The sequence below is a fragment of the Mobula birostris genome, chromosome 4 (genome assembly GCF_030028105.1).
Source record: "Mobula birostris isolate sMobBir1 chromosome 4, sMobBir1.hap1, whole genome shotgun sequence".
In the NCBI taxonomy this organism is placed as follows: Eukaryota; Metazoa; Chordata; class Chondrichthyes; order Myliobatiformes; family Myliobatidae; genus Mobula; species Mobula birostris.
Genome location: NC_092373.1, coordinates 111418504 through 111434352, shown reverse-complemented (window position 1 = coordinate 111434352; position 15849 = coordinate 111418504). Strand labels below are relative to the sequence as shown.

Here is a 15849-nt window from a genome sequence, read left to right as displayed (position 1 = left end):
CAGAGTGCATCACTGATTACATCAACTGCTGTGTGGACTGCAATGTTCCGACAAGAACTGTCCTTTGTTATTCAAATAACAAGCCATGGGCGACAAAGGACATTAAGGACATCCTGATCGCTAAAAAGAGGGCATTTAGAGATGGAAATAGGGAGGAGCTGAGGGCAATACAGAGGGAATGAAAGCCAGGATCAGGGAGGCTAAAGACAGGTACAGGAGGAAGCTTGAGTGGAAACTCCAGCAGAACAACATGAGAGAGGTCTGGAGTGGGATGAGGACCATCACTGGGTTCCGGGAAACTAGCAACAGAGGATCTGAAGGCAGTGTGGACAGGGCCAACGAACTTAACCTGTTCTTTAACAGATTTGACATTGTGGCCCCTGCCCATCCCCCACATGAGTCATCTGTTGTCAGCCCCCCAACCAACACATATTCCACTCTCCCCTCCTACCCCTCCTCACAGTCCCCCACCCTGCTTTCATGATTATACCCCTTCCTCACACAAAACCACCACGGTGGGTGGGCTTCACAGCTGAACAGGTGAGAAGACAGCTGAAACGTCTCAACCCAAGCAAGGCTGCAGGACCAGATGGTGTCAGTACCAGGGTGCTCAAAGCCTGTGCCCCTCAGCTATGTGGAGTACTTCGCCATGTATTCAACCTGAGCCTGAGGCTCCAGAGGATTCCTGTGCTGTGGAAGATGTCCTGCCTCGTCCCTGTGCCGAAGATGCCGCGCCCCAGTGGCCTCAATGACTACAGACCGGTGGCATTGACCTCCCACATCATGAAGACCCTGGAGAGACTTGTTCTGGAGCTGCTCCAGCCCATGGTCAGGCCACACTTAGATCCCCTCCAGTTCGCATACCAGCTCCGACTAGGAGTTGAGGATGCCACCGTCTATTTGCTGAACTGTGCCTACGCCAACCTGGACAAGCCAGCGAGCACGGTGAGGGTCATGTTTTTTGACTTCTCCAGTGCGTTCAACACTATCCATCCGGCTCTGCTGGGGGAGAAGCTGACAGCGATGCAAGTGGATGCTTTCCTGGTGTCATGGATTCTTGATTACCTGACTGGCAGACCACAGTACGTGTGCTTGCAACACTGTGTGTCCGACAGAGTGATCAGCAGCACTGGGGTTCCACAGGGGACTGTCTAGTCTCCCTTTCTCTTCACCATTTACACCTCAGACTTCAACTACTGCACAGAGTCTTATCTTCAGAAGTTTTCTGATGACTCTGCCACAGTTGGATGCATCAGGAAGGGAGATGAGGTTGAGTACAGGGCTACGGTAGGAAACTTTGTCACATGGTGTGAGCAGAATTATCTGCAGCTTAATGTGAAAAAGACCGAGGAGCTGGTGGTAGACCTGAGGAGAGCTGAGGTACCGGTGACCACTGTTTCCATCCAGGGAGTCAGTGTGGACATGGTGGAGGATTACAAATACCTGGGGATACGAATTGACAATAAACTGGACTGGTCAAAGAACACTGAGGCTGTCTACAAGAAGGGTCAGAGCCGTCTCTATTTCCTGAGGAGACTGAGGTCCTTTAACATCTGCCGGACAATGCTGAGGATGTTCTATGAGTCTGTGGTGGCCAGTGTGATCATGTTTGCTGTTGTGTGCTGGGGCAGCAGACTGAGGGTAGCAGACACCAGCAGAATCAACAAACTCATTCGTAGGGCCAGTGATGTTGTGGGGATGGAACTGGACTCTCTGACGGTGGTGTCTGAAAAGAGGATACTGTCCAAGTTGCATGCCATCTTGGACAATGTCTCCCATCCACTACATAATGTACTGGTTGGGCACAGGAGTACATTCAGCCAGAGACTCATTCCACCGAGATGCAACACAGAGCATCATAGGAGGTCATTCCTGCCTGTGGCCATCAAACTTTACAACTCCTCCCTTGGAGGGTCAGACACCCTGAGCCAATAGGCTGGTCCTGGACTTACTTCCTGGCATAATTTACATATTACTATTTAACTATTTATGGTTTTATTACCATTTAATTATTTATGGTGCAACTGCAACGAAAACCAATTTCCCCCGGTATCAATAAAGTATGACTATGACTATGTGTAGTGAGGCTGTGAGGAAGAACAGGCAGATGACAGGTCTCGGGGTACCTAGAGGCACATGACAAAAATAGGACCAAGTCAGCATGGTTTCCTTAAAAGGAAGTCTTGCCTAAGAAATATGTTGGAATTCTTTGAGGAAATAACAGGCAGGATAGACAAAGGAGAGTCAATAGACCTTATTCACTTGGATTTTCAGAAGGCATTTGACAGGGTGCACACATGAAACAGCTTAACAAGATAGGAACCTTTGCTATTAGAGGAAAGTTACTAGTATGGATAGAGGATTTGCTGATTGGCAGGTGGAAAAGAGGGGGCTTATTCTCATTGGCTACCAGTGATTACTGGAGTTCTGCAGAAGTTAGGGAATACTACTTTTTATATTATATGTCAGTGATTTAGATGACAGAATTGATATCTTTGGTGGCCACATTTGCAGATGATACAAAGATAGGTGGAGGGGCAGGTAGTGTTGAGCAAGCAGCCAAAACACTGCTTGAGTGGACAAAGAAGCTGGAGATGAATATAGTGTAGGGAGGTGTATGATCATGCACTTCGGCAGAAGGAGTAAAGGCATATACTATTTTCTAAATGGGAAGAAAATTCAAAATTCACAGCTGCAAAGGGACTTGAGAGTCTTCTGCAGGATACCCTAAAGATTAACTTGCAGGCTGAGTCGGTGGTGAGGAAGGCAAATGCAATGTTAGCATTCATTTCGAGGGGACCAGAATATAAGAGGAATAATGTAATTTTGCGACTTTATAAGGCATTTGTCATACCACACTTGATGTATTGTGAGCAGTTTGGAGTCCTTTATCTGAGAAAAGATGTGCTGGCATTGGAGCGCGTCCTGAAGAGGTTCATAAAAATGATTCTGGGAATGAAAAGGTTAACCTATGAGGAGTGTTTGGTGGCCTTATTCGAGCTTAGAAGAATGGGGGGGGGCAGGTAATCTCATTAAAACCTAGTGAAAGGCCTAGATAGAGTGGATGTGGAGAGGATGTTTCCTATGCTGGGAGAGTCAAGGACCAGAGGGCACAGCCTCAAAATAGAAGGATGTCCATTTAGAACAGAGATGAGGAGGAATTTCTTTAGCCAGAGGGTGGTGAATCTGTGGCATTCATTGCCATGGACAGCTGTGGAGGCCAAACCATTGTGTATATTTAAAGCAGAAGTTGATAAGATTCTTGACTAGTTAGGGTGTCAAAGGTTATGGGGAAAAGTCAGGGGAATGGGTTGGAGAGGGATGATATATCAGCCATGATGGAACGGCAAAGCAGAATCAAGGGCTGATTGGCCTAATTCTGCTCTTCTGTCTTATTGGCTTAAGTCCTGATACATCTCTGAAATTGTTGATCCATATTGGTCTAAGTTTAAAACTGCTATTCTACTACTTAAAATTTTTGCAATATCCTCCAGCTTTATAAATCTCCAATAACTATCCAGCCCTCCAATCCCTTCTTCCTTTTCCCAGAGGAATCAGTCATGAATTACAGGAATTCAGTCCCAATCCCATAATCCAATGATCCCTATCCTCTGTACAATATTGCTTCAAGACTCTTCAGGAATCATACTTAAGGCCAGCCATTTGCCCATCTGCTTGTTCTTTGAAAGCTCAAAAGCTCAGCATTCATTATTTTCATTACTGCTCTCTGAAACACTTTAACATCTTTCAGTATATTATTAAGCAGATTATAAAAAGACCATTTATGTCATTTCTTGGTCTTTGGAATTGGAATAGACAGTAGTAGCTCCAGCTGCTGAGCTCTCCTTTTTTCCAGTTAATGAGCTAGAATTTGTAATACATTGAAAAAAATTCAATTTTTTACATATATATTTTAATCAGTATGCCTAATACTAATCTCCTGGGAGATTTTCCCAGCCTGATATCAAGCAAACCGCTCACTCCCGAATCAAAGGCCCAGCTCTCAGCTTTCCTCATACAGCTGTTAGGAATTATTTGCTATGGTATTCCAAGATGCTGCTACAGATCCACTTGCTGTTGCTTGATTCCCTGGAGATGCACTACAGGAAAAGAATTTCTACAACTTATTGATCAGAGGAGAGATTCAACCAAAGAGGTATTCTTCATTAGACCGAGTATTTGGACATGGCATTAGATTTAGAAATAAAAACTTATCCAAGCCAATTGGCACCAGCAAATTTACCATTAAATTTCAAGGATGCAGAGGAAAACAACAGAAAGGAACCAAATCAGATTACTGATAGTGTGGACTATGCTTAAGTTACTGACTTCAGTTTTATGACTCACGTCTCTCTTAATTTTTCATTTTGCATTTAGAAGTTTCAGATCAACTGGTTGTAAATAGCCTCTCAATGAAATGTGTTTATATCACTATCAGTGTATTTCAAAACTTGACCGACAATATTGGTCCAAATTATCAAGACAGCAAGAAAATGTTTTGGAGGACATTTTGAAATGCTAAAAATTGTCGATTGCTTGCAGCTATCAGAATCACATGAAGAGCTATTCAGAGAGTTTCCTGATGAGTGTTTGGCAACTCTGGTAGTAGAATCAAATCCCAGCTTAAAAAGTATATATGATTGATGGAGGTGGTATCTATCTATTATGTGGGTCTCTTAGATTGAAGTCTGATTTGTGTGTCAGTATACATAGGCATCAGAGCATTGACTATCTCTATATTCTACATAAAGTAAGTAATTCCATTGAGTTCAGCAGGGATAAATATCAGGAAGAAAATACAGTTGGGGCCCAATACTGTAATATCCAGCTGCTAGTAGAGATCAAAATAGCTTTCTAGCCCTCTTACTCAGGGCACTATTCAACGAAATGTAGCTGAACAAGTCTGGGTTCCTTGCTATTTTCTTTTGCAAGCAACAAAACCATAAAAAGAACATCAAAGCTATAAACACATTAACCAATCAGCTTTTAGAACTATAGCATGCCACACCATTACACATGGCATGCTTGCCTTCATCGGAAGGGGCACTGAGTAGAAGAGGTGAAATATATGGAATAAGTTGCTATAGGAAATGGTAGTGGCTGGTACAATTGTATTGTTTAAAAGGCATTTGGACAGTTTCATGGATAAGAAAGGTTTTGAGGGATACAAGGCAACTACAAGCAAATGGGACGAGCTCAGGAGGCACCTGGGTCAGCATGGACAAGTTACCCTATAGGGCCCGTTCTCATGCTATATAGTTCTATGAGAACCGCTTAGTGATTACTGCTATACTGACTTCTATATGTCAATAATAATTCACTACACATGTAGGTTTAGGAACATCGTAAGAACTAGAAATGTGAATTAATTTCAAATGCTTCAAGTTCACACTGCAGTATTTAAATGTGCCTTTAACTGGTACCCTTGTTATCAGGATGCTTTACGGGCCCCTGTTGACTTTCAAAGTACATTCAGCATTGTCACCTGGGTTGGCACAACAGATAATCTACAAGCAGCAAGGTTTCATTGACAGCAAATAAAAACTGGTCAGGTAATGCAATCAGGAAATTGTGGATCATTATGTAAAAAAACATCAGGAAGCATTTTTGATTAATTATTAAAAGTAATGTAATTCAAAGTCTACCTTCATAAATTGCAGCAAAACCCTTTCCTACCCAGTTACTGCTGCTGCGGAATTCAATCCACATCCTGCTATCGGTGGAAGTTAGAACTTCAGGCAGCTTATCACCACAGAATCTACCTGGAAAAAGAAACAGTACAGGTGTTCAGTGCATTCCTAAAACAAAGCACATCTTTAAAGTTAACAAATGTCTGTAGACTCATTGTTAAACTCTAGTTTATAAAACAGCTGTTACACTACTTGATTACTTGCTTCATTTTATTATTTGTACTTTAATTGAAGATTCCAAGATGAAGCACTTCATTAGTTAACAAATTACATAAGGACATCTTGATACTGTGAAAGGTGCTATATCACGTAATTTTCTTTCTAGACAGAAAAATACATGTTAAGAGTTCCTTCCTTAGAAGCCAGCTGAATATATTATTCTGCTATTGTGGATTTCCTATGTGCCGTATCAATCACTATATAAAAAAATCCAGAAAGGCAATGGTATCATAGTGACAGTGAGATAGGACATAGAAACAGGCTTTTTCACCCAGCGAATCCATGTCGAACATCAACCACCCATTGACACAAATCTCATTTTATTCTCCCTGTATTTTCATCAACGCAATCACTCAGCTGTACACTAAGGGCAATTTACAGTGGCCAATTAACTGACCAACCAAAAGTCTTTAGGACATGGAAAGAAACTAGAGTACGTGGAGGACACCCACATGGTCAGAGGGAGAACATACAATTCCTACACAGAGTCAGAATTGAACTCAGGTCTCTGATGCTGAGAAACGGCGACTCGACTAGCTGCCTCATTGTGCTGTGAGCCTTCATTGCAAGAGAATTATCATTCACTCTGATGAGCTCCATTTTTGGGAAGACAAAGGATATTGTTAAAAACTTAAATTCATTACTACAACGAGTCCTAACTTGACAAAGTTCAATACCAAGAAGCGGTGCCTTTCTCCAATAACCATCTCGTACTTCGATGTAGTCATACCAGCAGAGGCGACTCTTAAAGAGATCCATGGTTGTAAAATTCAAAATAATCTGCAATAGAAACAAAGTAAGTCTTAAAATCTATCCCCCAAACTTATAAACTACAGCAAAATATTTATAATTTTCCATATGGAAATTTGTTAAGATTAATATCAACATAAAACGCCAATATTAAAGAGAGGATGCAAGAAAGATCACTTACACTTGGCACTAATAATACATTGCAACTTTACACACCACAGCTCAAGAAACTCCGATTAAATAAAAGGTTGGATGTAAAGACGTTATTATATGGATGTAAAGAAATAACCAAGCCTTGAATTCCAATTGATTGTATCCCACTTAGTTCTTTGTTAATTTTATTTTCAGCTCAACTTAGTTCCAGAATGTGTATATAGGGAAGATCATAAATTATCATGACTAAACCTCAGAATGTTTAGCCGGAAGGTTGCAGTGAATTAGGTTATTTCTGCTGTAGCCTCAAAAGGTCAGACAAAAATAACAAGAGGCTTGCGATATTCTCATGTGTTTGTGTAGGAAAATGAAAAATCCTGCCTGCTGCATATCCTGGGGGTTCAAAACAACAGGAATCTCTGTCCTTGCCATCAAAGCAGCATTTACATAACAAAAAGTGACTTTTCTTTATGAGTAAATAACACTGGATTGGATTTTGAATTTGGCACCCAGGCATTACATTGACAGTGCCAGTAAACTATCTGTTACGGAAAATGCCTAGCTGGTGGAAATTAAAAATCAAACGGTTTATACAGTGGACACACCAATTTTATGACGGCCTGCCATGCCTTTTTGACAATTAATCCTGCCCCAGCTCATTCAAATGCCCAATGAATCTATTTCTCTTGAAACGTTCCTCTGTAGAGCACTGAGAGTTCTTGGATCAGCTCTTCAATGGTGCAGATCCTATCAGAAGACAGAGGTGGGGAAGGAATAAGGGGACATAGGAAACATAGAAACATAGAAAATAGGTGCAGGAATAGGCCATTCGGCCCTTCGAGCCTGCACCACCATTTAGTATGATCATGGCTGTTCATCCAACTCAGAACCCTGTACCAGCCTTCCCTCCATACCCCCTGATCCCTTTAGTCACAAGGGCCATATCTAACTCCCTCTTAAATATAGCCAATGAACTGGCCTCAACTGTTTCCTGTGGCAGAGAATTCCACAGATTCACCACTCTCTGTGTGAAGAAGTTTTTCCTAATCTCAGCCCTAAAAGGCTTCCCCTTTAACCTCAAACTGTGACCTGTGACCCCTCGTTCTGGACATTATTCCAAATTATCAATCCACACGGACGTCAATTGCAATTGGCACAGGGACTGATGTGGAAATGCCGCAAACACCCCTGTCCCTGGCTATCCCCCTACCTCACTCAGACAACGCACCATTTCCATACGCCAGCTTGAAAATTGTCAAGCTGAATTTCCATCTGATACAGAGATAACAGGTAACACTATAATCAATTACACTCTGTACCATGTGAGGATTGGAAACATAGATTAATTGTCTTATCTCTCAACTTGTTGATCCCCATCTATATACAGTTTGTTCTCCTTGACTAGACAGAGCCTGTGTCCCTGTTTCAGAACAATTGATGTTACAGACAATTAGATGTTATAAATATCTACAGCTCCTCCTTAGAAAAAGTCAGATGCACAAAAATTGAAAGCAGCCGTCAGAATAAAGGAAGCCCCAACATATGGTTATAATTCCTTCAAACAAATCTAATGAAGGTCATTTTTCTATTGCCATGTGAATGTTCACCAAGGGTAGCTGGAGCACAGGGTAAAACTTTAAAGTAAGTGACAAGTTGATAAAGATCATGATTGGCCTGCTCTGTATTATCCTGGTAGATATAGTCATAGTCATACTTTATTGATCCCGGGGGAAATTGGTTTTTGTTACAGTTGCACCATAAATAATAAATAGGAATAATAATATTACTATTAGTAAATAGTAAATAGTAATAGTCATGGAAATAATAAATAGTAATAAATAGTTAAATAGTAATATGTAAACTATGCCAGTAAATTATGAAATAAGTCCAGGACCAGCCTATTGGCTCAGGGTGTCTGACCCTCCAAGGGAGGAGTTGTAAAGTTTGATGGCCACAGGCAGGAATGACTTCCTATGACGCTCTGTGCTGCATCTCGGAGGAATGAGTCTATGGCTGAATGTACTCCTGTGCCCACCCAGTACATTATGTAGTGGATGGGAGAGATTGAACAAGATGGCATGCAACTTAGACAGCATCCTCTTTTCAGACACCACCGTGAGAGAGTCCAGTTCCATCCCCACAACATCACTGGCCTTACGAATATGACCATAGTACAATTGATCCCACAGGTGTGCAGCACTAAGGTCATTTTGTAGGTCTAACATTGTGAACAATTTCTGTAACATCCAATTTCAAGATGAAAGTTATGCTACTGGCATAATCTCTACCAGATTTAGTGCAGATTTATAATCCAGATAATCCAGGCTAAATATTCGGTGTCCTCAGTTAAACTTTAATCAGAAGCCACGTACTATTGGAAGAAATCTATTTATAAAGCTGTCTTAAACAAAAGTTAAGCAACACACATCAAAGTTGCTGGTGAATGCAGCAGGCCAGGCAGCATCTCTAGGAAGAGGTACAGTCGACATTTCAGGCCGACACCCTTCGTCAGGACTAACTGAAGGAGTAGTTAGTAAGAGATTTGAAAGTGGGAGGGGGAGGGAGAGATCCAAAATGGTAGGAGAAGACAGGAGGGGGAGGGATGGAGCCAAGAGCTGGACGGGTGATTGGCAAAGGGGATACGAGAGGATCATGGGATAGCCCTCCGACTATACCCCTTGCCCATCCTCTGGGTTCCCCTCTCCCTTTCATTCTCCCTGGGCCTCCTGTCCCATGATCCTCTCATATCCCCTTTGCCAATCACCTGTCCAGCTCTTGGCTCCATCCCTCCCCTCCTGTCTTCTCCTATCATTTTGGATCTCCCCCTCCCCATCCCACTTCCAAATCTCTTACTAACTCTTCCTTCAGTTAGTCCTGACAGAGGGTCTCGGCCTGAAACGTCGACTGTACCTCTTCCTAGAGATGCTGCCTGGCCTGCTGCGTTCACCAGCAACTTTGATGTGTGTTGCTTGAATTTCCAGCATCTGCAGAATTCCTGTTGTTTGCGTTAAACAAAAGTTAAACTTGTATCCTCGCCGCTAGGATTCTAGACTTTGAACAATCCTAAAGCAGTGCCAGAACAAACTGGACTTCGTTCCTTGCTACAGTTACTAGAATATACTGCAGCATTTTAAAATCTTCATTATTGTGTCAGGATTCATTTCTAAGTATCTATTGTAGTAAAGTATCCTATCAATAAGTAATTTAGTCTCATTAATGTTTCAATATATTAATGAATGTATTTTAATGTTTGTTGTCTCAAATTGTTGCATTTGAAGCAGCTTAATGGGCTGGGTCTTGCTACGAGACCCTCATTTCCTACAATCTCCCTACACCTGAACTTGCAGTGCCAGTAAAAAGTATTCACCCCCTTTGGAAGTTTTCATGTTTTATTGTTTTACAACATGGAATCACAAGGGATTTAATTTTGCTTTTGTTTGACATGGACCAAAAGAAAAATACTCTTTTGTGTCAAAGTGAAACCAGATCTCTACAAAGTGATCTAAATTAACTACAAATATAAAACACAAAATAATTGATTGCATAAATATTCATCCCCTTTAGTATGACACTCATCACTGGTACAGCCAATTGGTTTCAGAAGCCACATAATTAATTAAATGGAGATCACTGTGTGCAGTCAAGGTGTTTCAATTGATTGTAGTAAAAATACACCTGTATCTGGAAGGTCCAACTGCTGGTTAGTCAGTATCATGGCAAAAACTACACCATGAAGACAAAATAACACTCCAAGCAACTCTGCAAAAAGACTATTGAAAAGCACAAGTCAGGAGATGCATACGAGAAAATTTCCAAGTCACTGAATATCCCTTGGAGTACAGTTAAGTAAATCATCAAGAAATTGAAAGAATATAGCACAGCTGTAAATCTGGCTACAGCAGGCCATCCTCAAACACTGACTGACCATGCAAGAAGGGGACCAGTGAGGGAGGCCTCCAAGAGACCCATGACAACTCTGGAGGAGTTACAAGCGTTAGTGGCTGAGATAGGGGAGATTGTGCATACAATAACTGTTGCCCGGGTGCTTCACCAGTCACAGCTTTATGGGAGAGTGGCAAAGGGAAAGCCACTGTTGAAAAAACCTCACATTAATTCTTAGCTAGAGCTTGACAGAAGGCACATGGGAGAATCTGAAGTCAGCTGGAAGAAGGTTTTATGATCTGATAAAACCAAAATTGAGCTTTTTGGCCATCAGACTAAATGTTATGTTTGGTGTAAGCACATCATCAAAAACACAGCCTCCCCTACTGTGAAGCATGGTGGTGGCTGCATTAAGCTGTGGGGATGCTTCACTGCAACAGGCCCTGGAAGGCTTGTGAAGATAGAGAGTAAAATAAATGCAGCAAAATGCAGGGAAATCCTGGAGAAAAACCTAATGCAAGAGAACGGTGACTTGGGAGAAGATTTGTTTTCCAGCAAGACAATGACCCCAAGCATAAAGCCAAAGTTACACAGGAATGGCTTAAAAAGAACAAAATTAATGTCTTGGAATGGCCAATTTAGAGTCCAGATCTCAATCCAATTGATAATCTGTGGCTGGACTTGAAAAGGGCTGTTCACTTATGATCCCCATGCAATCTGACAAAGCTTGAGCAGTTTTGTAAAGAGAAAAGTTGTAGTGTCCAGATGTGCAAAGCTGATAGAGACCTATCCACACAGACTCAAAGCTGTAATTGCTGCCAAATGTGTATCTACTACATACTGACATGAAGAGGGTGAATACTTATGCAATCAATTATTTTGTTTTACATTTGTAATTAATTTAGATCTCTTTGTAGAGATTTGACATAAAAGAATCTTTTTTCTGTTGATCAGTGTCAAAAAGAGCCAAATTCAATCCACTGTGATTCAAGGTTGTCAAACAATAAACATGAAAACTTCCAAGGGGTGGGGGGGGGGGGGGGTTGGGTGAATACTTTTTATTGGCACTGTACTTGCTCTGGATGTTTACCTTTCTGGCTCAAATCATTTTGGACTCCAGTGGGAAGGCTTAGTCAAAGAAAGGGTTACAAATCCTGAACCATTAAAATGGGCTTCCTGAAATCCCAGGAAGGTAGTGGTTGTTAGTAAGGCCCTACCCTCAGGTTTAACAATAAAGAGCTGTTGAAATGAAAGAGTTAAGATATTTTATACTTACTTACAAAGCTAGAATCTGCTAGAAAACCGAACATTAAACAAAATGGAAGTTATCTTTCTTTCTGTTCTTTTTCTTTCCCAGGGATCCTCAATCTCTCTTGAAAACAACAGAGTTGCAAATTGCCAGCCAGGTGCAATTTTACACAAGGTCCTGAGATCATTGAACTAGGCTACTGAATTTTATGGAAGCATCTTGAAAGATACAGCTCCCAATATTGTTCAGTAAATTTGGAACATCCATGTTTAACTTTGCATGTACTGAACTCCTTGGTGGATGCCTTGGAAAATGATAAATGCCGAAGGTTGGGAAATAGTGATATTTACAAGAATAATCCAAGCCAACATGATTTCTGAAAAGTCCATTTACAAAAATACAGAATTTTAAAGAGATCTAGCATATCTTTGTGCGTATGTAAAATTGTGTTTGATTCTTCACCAAAATGCTCAAAAACTTATAATGGAAGTCAATAGAAATTACCGGGCAAAACAGCTGCCAGAGCAAGTACAAAAAGGAACAGAGAAGGCGAAGTGAAAACAGGGAATTCACGCAGTCAAATAAAAATGCGAGAGAAAGCTAAAACAAAGTGTAGAAAATGCTGGATGTATTACAGGTTTGGGTATCATCATATCCCAGAAGATCAGACTTCAGAGGCTGATAATAATCTAAACCTGAGACTGAACAACTTCATGTAATCTTGTACCAGATTTTTCTCTAATGTGAACAGATGAATTTCTTTAAAAGGACTCTTCCCTTGTAAAATAATGGTCACACCAACAAATTAACAGCTGGCTTGGACCTTGCCTATTGGATTCATTTGAACAGCTACATTTAAATAATTGGATTTTCCCTTAATACAACAATGATGCAGTAATATTCAGTTATATTATCAAATATAATCCAGAGGCCTGGACTGAAACTCCAAAGAAATGAGATCAAATCACAAAATGGCAGGGGGGCCATTTAAACTCACATAACTAAATAGCATGTAATAAAAAGATAGCAGCCTAGGAATTTGCTTGCATAGCACATTTATTCATCATGAAGTGAATGAAAATTGAACTTTTCTGGAATAAAAAACAATTACACACATTCCCAAGTTATTTTTTTTTAATTGAACTCCGGATATTTGAATGAGCACTTTGTATCAAGAATCATGTGGGCACAGTTGGTAAGATTGCTTTCTGTATTTCTGCCCTTTAAAGGGCCACTCACTCTGCCATTTGCATCTTTGCAGTCTGATCTCAGCACCCCGCCGGCTACTGCCTTATTATAAAACTTGCACCTAACTAATGAGTCTTCTACTAACATTCACTGCCACTACAGCAGTAGAAAACCAATTGTGATAATCTGTTGACAGAGCTATTGCACACGGGTACCTGCAGGTGTACACGATGACAGAACCCAGAAAAACATAAAGCTTACCCACCCATCAAGCTCAAAAGCAGGGGTTCCCAACATGGGGCCCGTGGTTAATGGTCGAGGTCCAAGGCTTAAAAGTTGGGAACCCCTGCTCTAGAGCAACATATACTTCTATCTTCATCTCAGTGGGCAGTGTTCTGCGGACATGTTAGCATTCACTAAGAAAGGTCACTGTGAGATCTACAGACATCTCTAATTCCTGAATTCAGGTGTGCACATGTATATGAACTACTCGAACAATTGATATCAAGGACATTGCTTTTCTCAATTTCATAGAGTCAGGATGATTCCAGGCTGCATCACCTCATCCATGTAATATATTTCATAAACTTTCTGCTCAATGCCCTGGATTAACAACATCACTGATGTTCCATACTCAATGAGAGATAATTTCCTCCATTTTTCCTTCTGTGCAGAAAAGGAGGTAAGAGTAAGTTGCCAGCAAAGCCAGTGCAATTAATTGCAAAAGCTCACAAGACCTCTTCAATCAATCACAATTAGTTTGCAACATCGTGGGATAGGGTCTGTCCTTTCCTCATTCACCTTTTGACTGCATGCGCACTCTAGTCACTGCAACTGAGTTTCACTATGATAAAACTCCTGACAGCACAGGAGCTCAGTGAGTAATCTCCCTGTGTAACACTTTGAAGTGCCTTTCCAGAACTCACTAGACAGACTTTCTCCCTTTGTCAGAATCTGTTCCGAAAATCACTATTAAGAAAAAAGGTGAACAAAGCCCTTACTTAAGGAAGCTTCAGCAGGAGAGGAACAGGAGAAAGCAGAGGACAAAAGAAGGGAAGGAAAAAGGAAGGAGGAACTAGTGGGAAAGGAGAAGGAGGGTGAGGGAGAGAAAGTGGAGAAGGAAGAGGAGAGAGAAGATGAACTAATGCACTGACCACATTCACCACCTACTGAACAGCAGCGGAACACCCTTTCGAACAGACTCATTCAGCTCCACTGTCACAAGGATCGTTACAGAAAATCTTTCCGACCAAATGCAATAAGCACATACAACATTCATCACTGCTCAACAGCAGAACACACATCATAGTACAATAGTCACTGTTTTATTGATTTGTGCATTATTATTGCACATTGGTTAATTATATTTCTGTACATTATTATTCTGTACTTTATTGTTAGTTAAGTCTGCTCACTGCTAAGTGTGTTTTTAAATGTGCTGCTGTAACAAAAGAATTTCTCACTTGGGATCAATAAAGTATTTATTATAATTATTATTCACTGTAAGACAGACACAATCCTCTAATATATCACTGTACTTCATTATCTCATTATCAAAATCCAAGATTCCTCACTCAAGAGGGCTGTTTGAATACCTTTACCACACGAACTTCATCCATTCAATAAGATGGCTCAACTTCTCAACTGCAAGCTGTGATGGATAGCACAGTAGCACAACACTAGCAGTACCAGCAACCAGGGTTCAATTCCCACCGCTGTTTGCAAGGAGCTTTTTCTCCCCGTGACCACGTGGGTTTCCTCCGGGTACTGCAGTTTCTTCCTACATTTCAAAGACGTACCAGTTGGTAGGTTAGTTTGCGATTGTAAATTGTCCCACGATAGGCTCTATTTAAATCAGGGTATTGCTGGGTGGCATGGCTCGAAGGACTGGAAAGGTCCATCCACACTGTTTCTCATTAAACAAATAAACTGTTGACTTTGCTTGTGATTCCCACAAGAGAATTGAAAAATAATCTGACAAACGGTGATCAATCTCTGTATTTCTACATTCGGGATCCAATAGCGGTTTCAGATGATCATAAGAACCCCAATAGGTAGCAGGAGTGAGCAATATGGATCCTTGAATCCATGCTACGATTCTGATCTGATCTTCACATTATCTCCACTTTACTGCCTGCTTCTCCATCAATAGTAACACACCTCTCGTGCCAAAGCCTGACTGTCTTAACCTGAATATATCCAATGATACAATCTATTTCCCTGGAATGGAGAATCCTATGGAATCAAACCCAGTGAAAGAAGTACTTCATTCACATTTGCATTGGTCTGAAATTATGGTTATAGGTTCTTTATACGCGACAAAGGGAAATACCTTCTCAGCCCCTAGCTGGTCAAAGGTCCTAAGAATATTTTTCTGTTACATCATTTCCAGTCTTCCAAATTCCAAATTCTGGACAACTCAGACATCATAGCTGTTAGCAGAATGCTTTACAGTGCTAATGACTGCGATTTCTGCATCTGTTTGTAAGGATGTTCTCCCTGTGACACGTGGGTTTCCTCTGGGTGCTCTGGTCACTTCCCACATTCCAAAAACATACAGATTAGGTTACTAAATAGTGAGCATGCAATGTTGATGCCAGAGCATGGCAACATCTGCGGGCTGCTCCCAGCACTAACCACGCTCAGACTGTGTCAGTCATTGACAAAAACAGTGCATTTCATTGTATGTTTTGATATTGTGACAAGTAAAGCCAATCT

The 15849-nt window shown here is 41.1% G+C and overlaps 1 protein-coding gene across 5 annotated transcripts in view; it reads right to left on the bottom strand.

Moving 5' to 3' along the window:
- The window catches only part of tll1 (tolloid-like 1), a 414821-nt gene that overhangs the window by 125745 nt on the left and 273227 nt on the right, over positions 1-15849 (bottom strand). For all 5 annotated transcript variants that reach the window (XM_072255927.1, XM_072255931.1, XM_072255928.1 and 2 more), the window contains 2 exons: positions 6587-6689; positions 5646-5762 (listed from right to left, as the gene is read on the bottom strand). In XM_072255927.1, coding sequence (XP_072112028.1) covers positions 5646-5762; positions 6587-6689 — 220 coding nt within the window. The remainder of the gene's footprint in view (positions 1-5645; positions 5763-6586; positions 6690-15849) is intronic.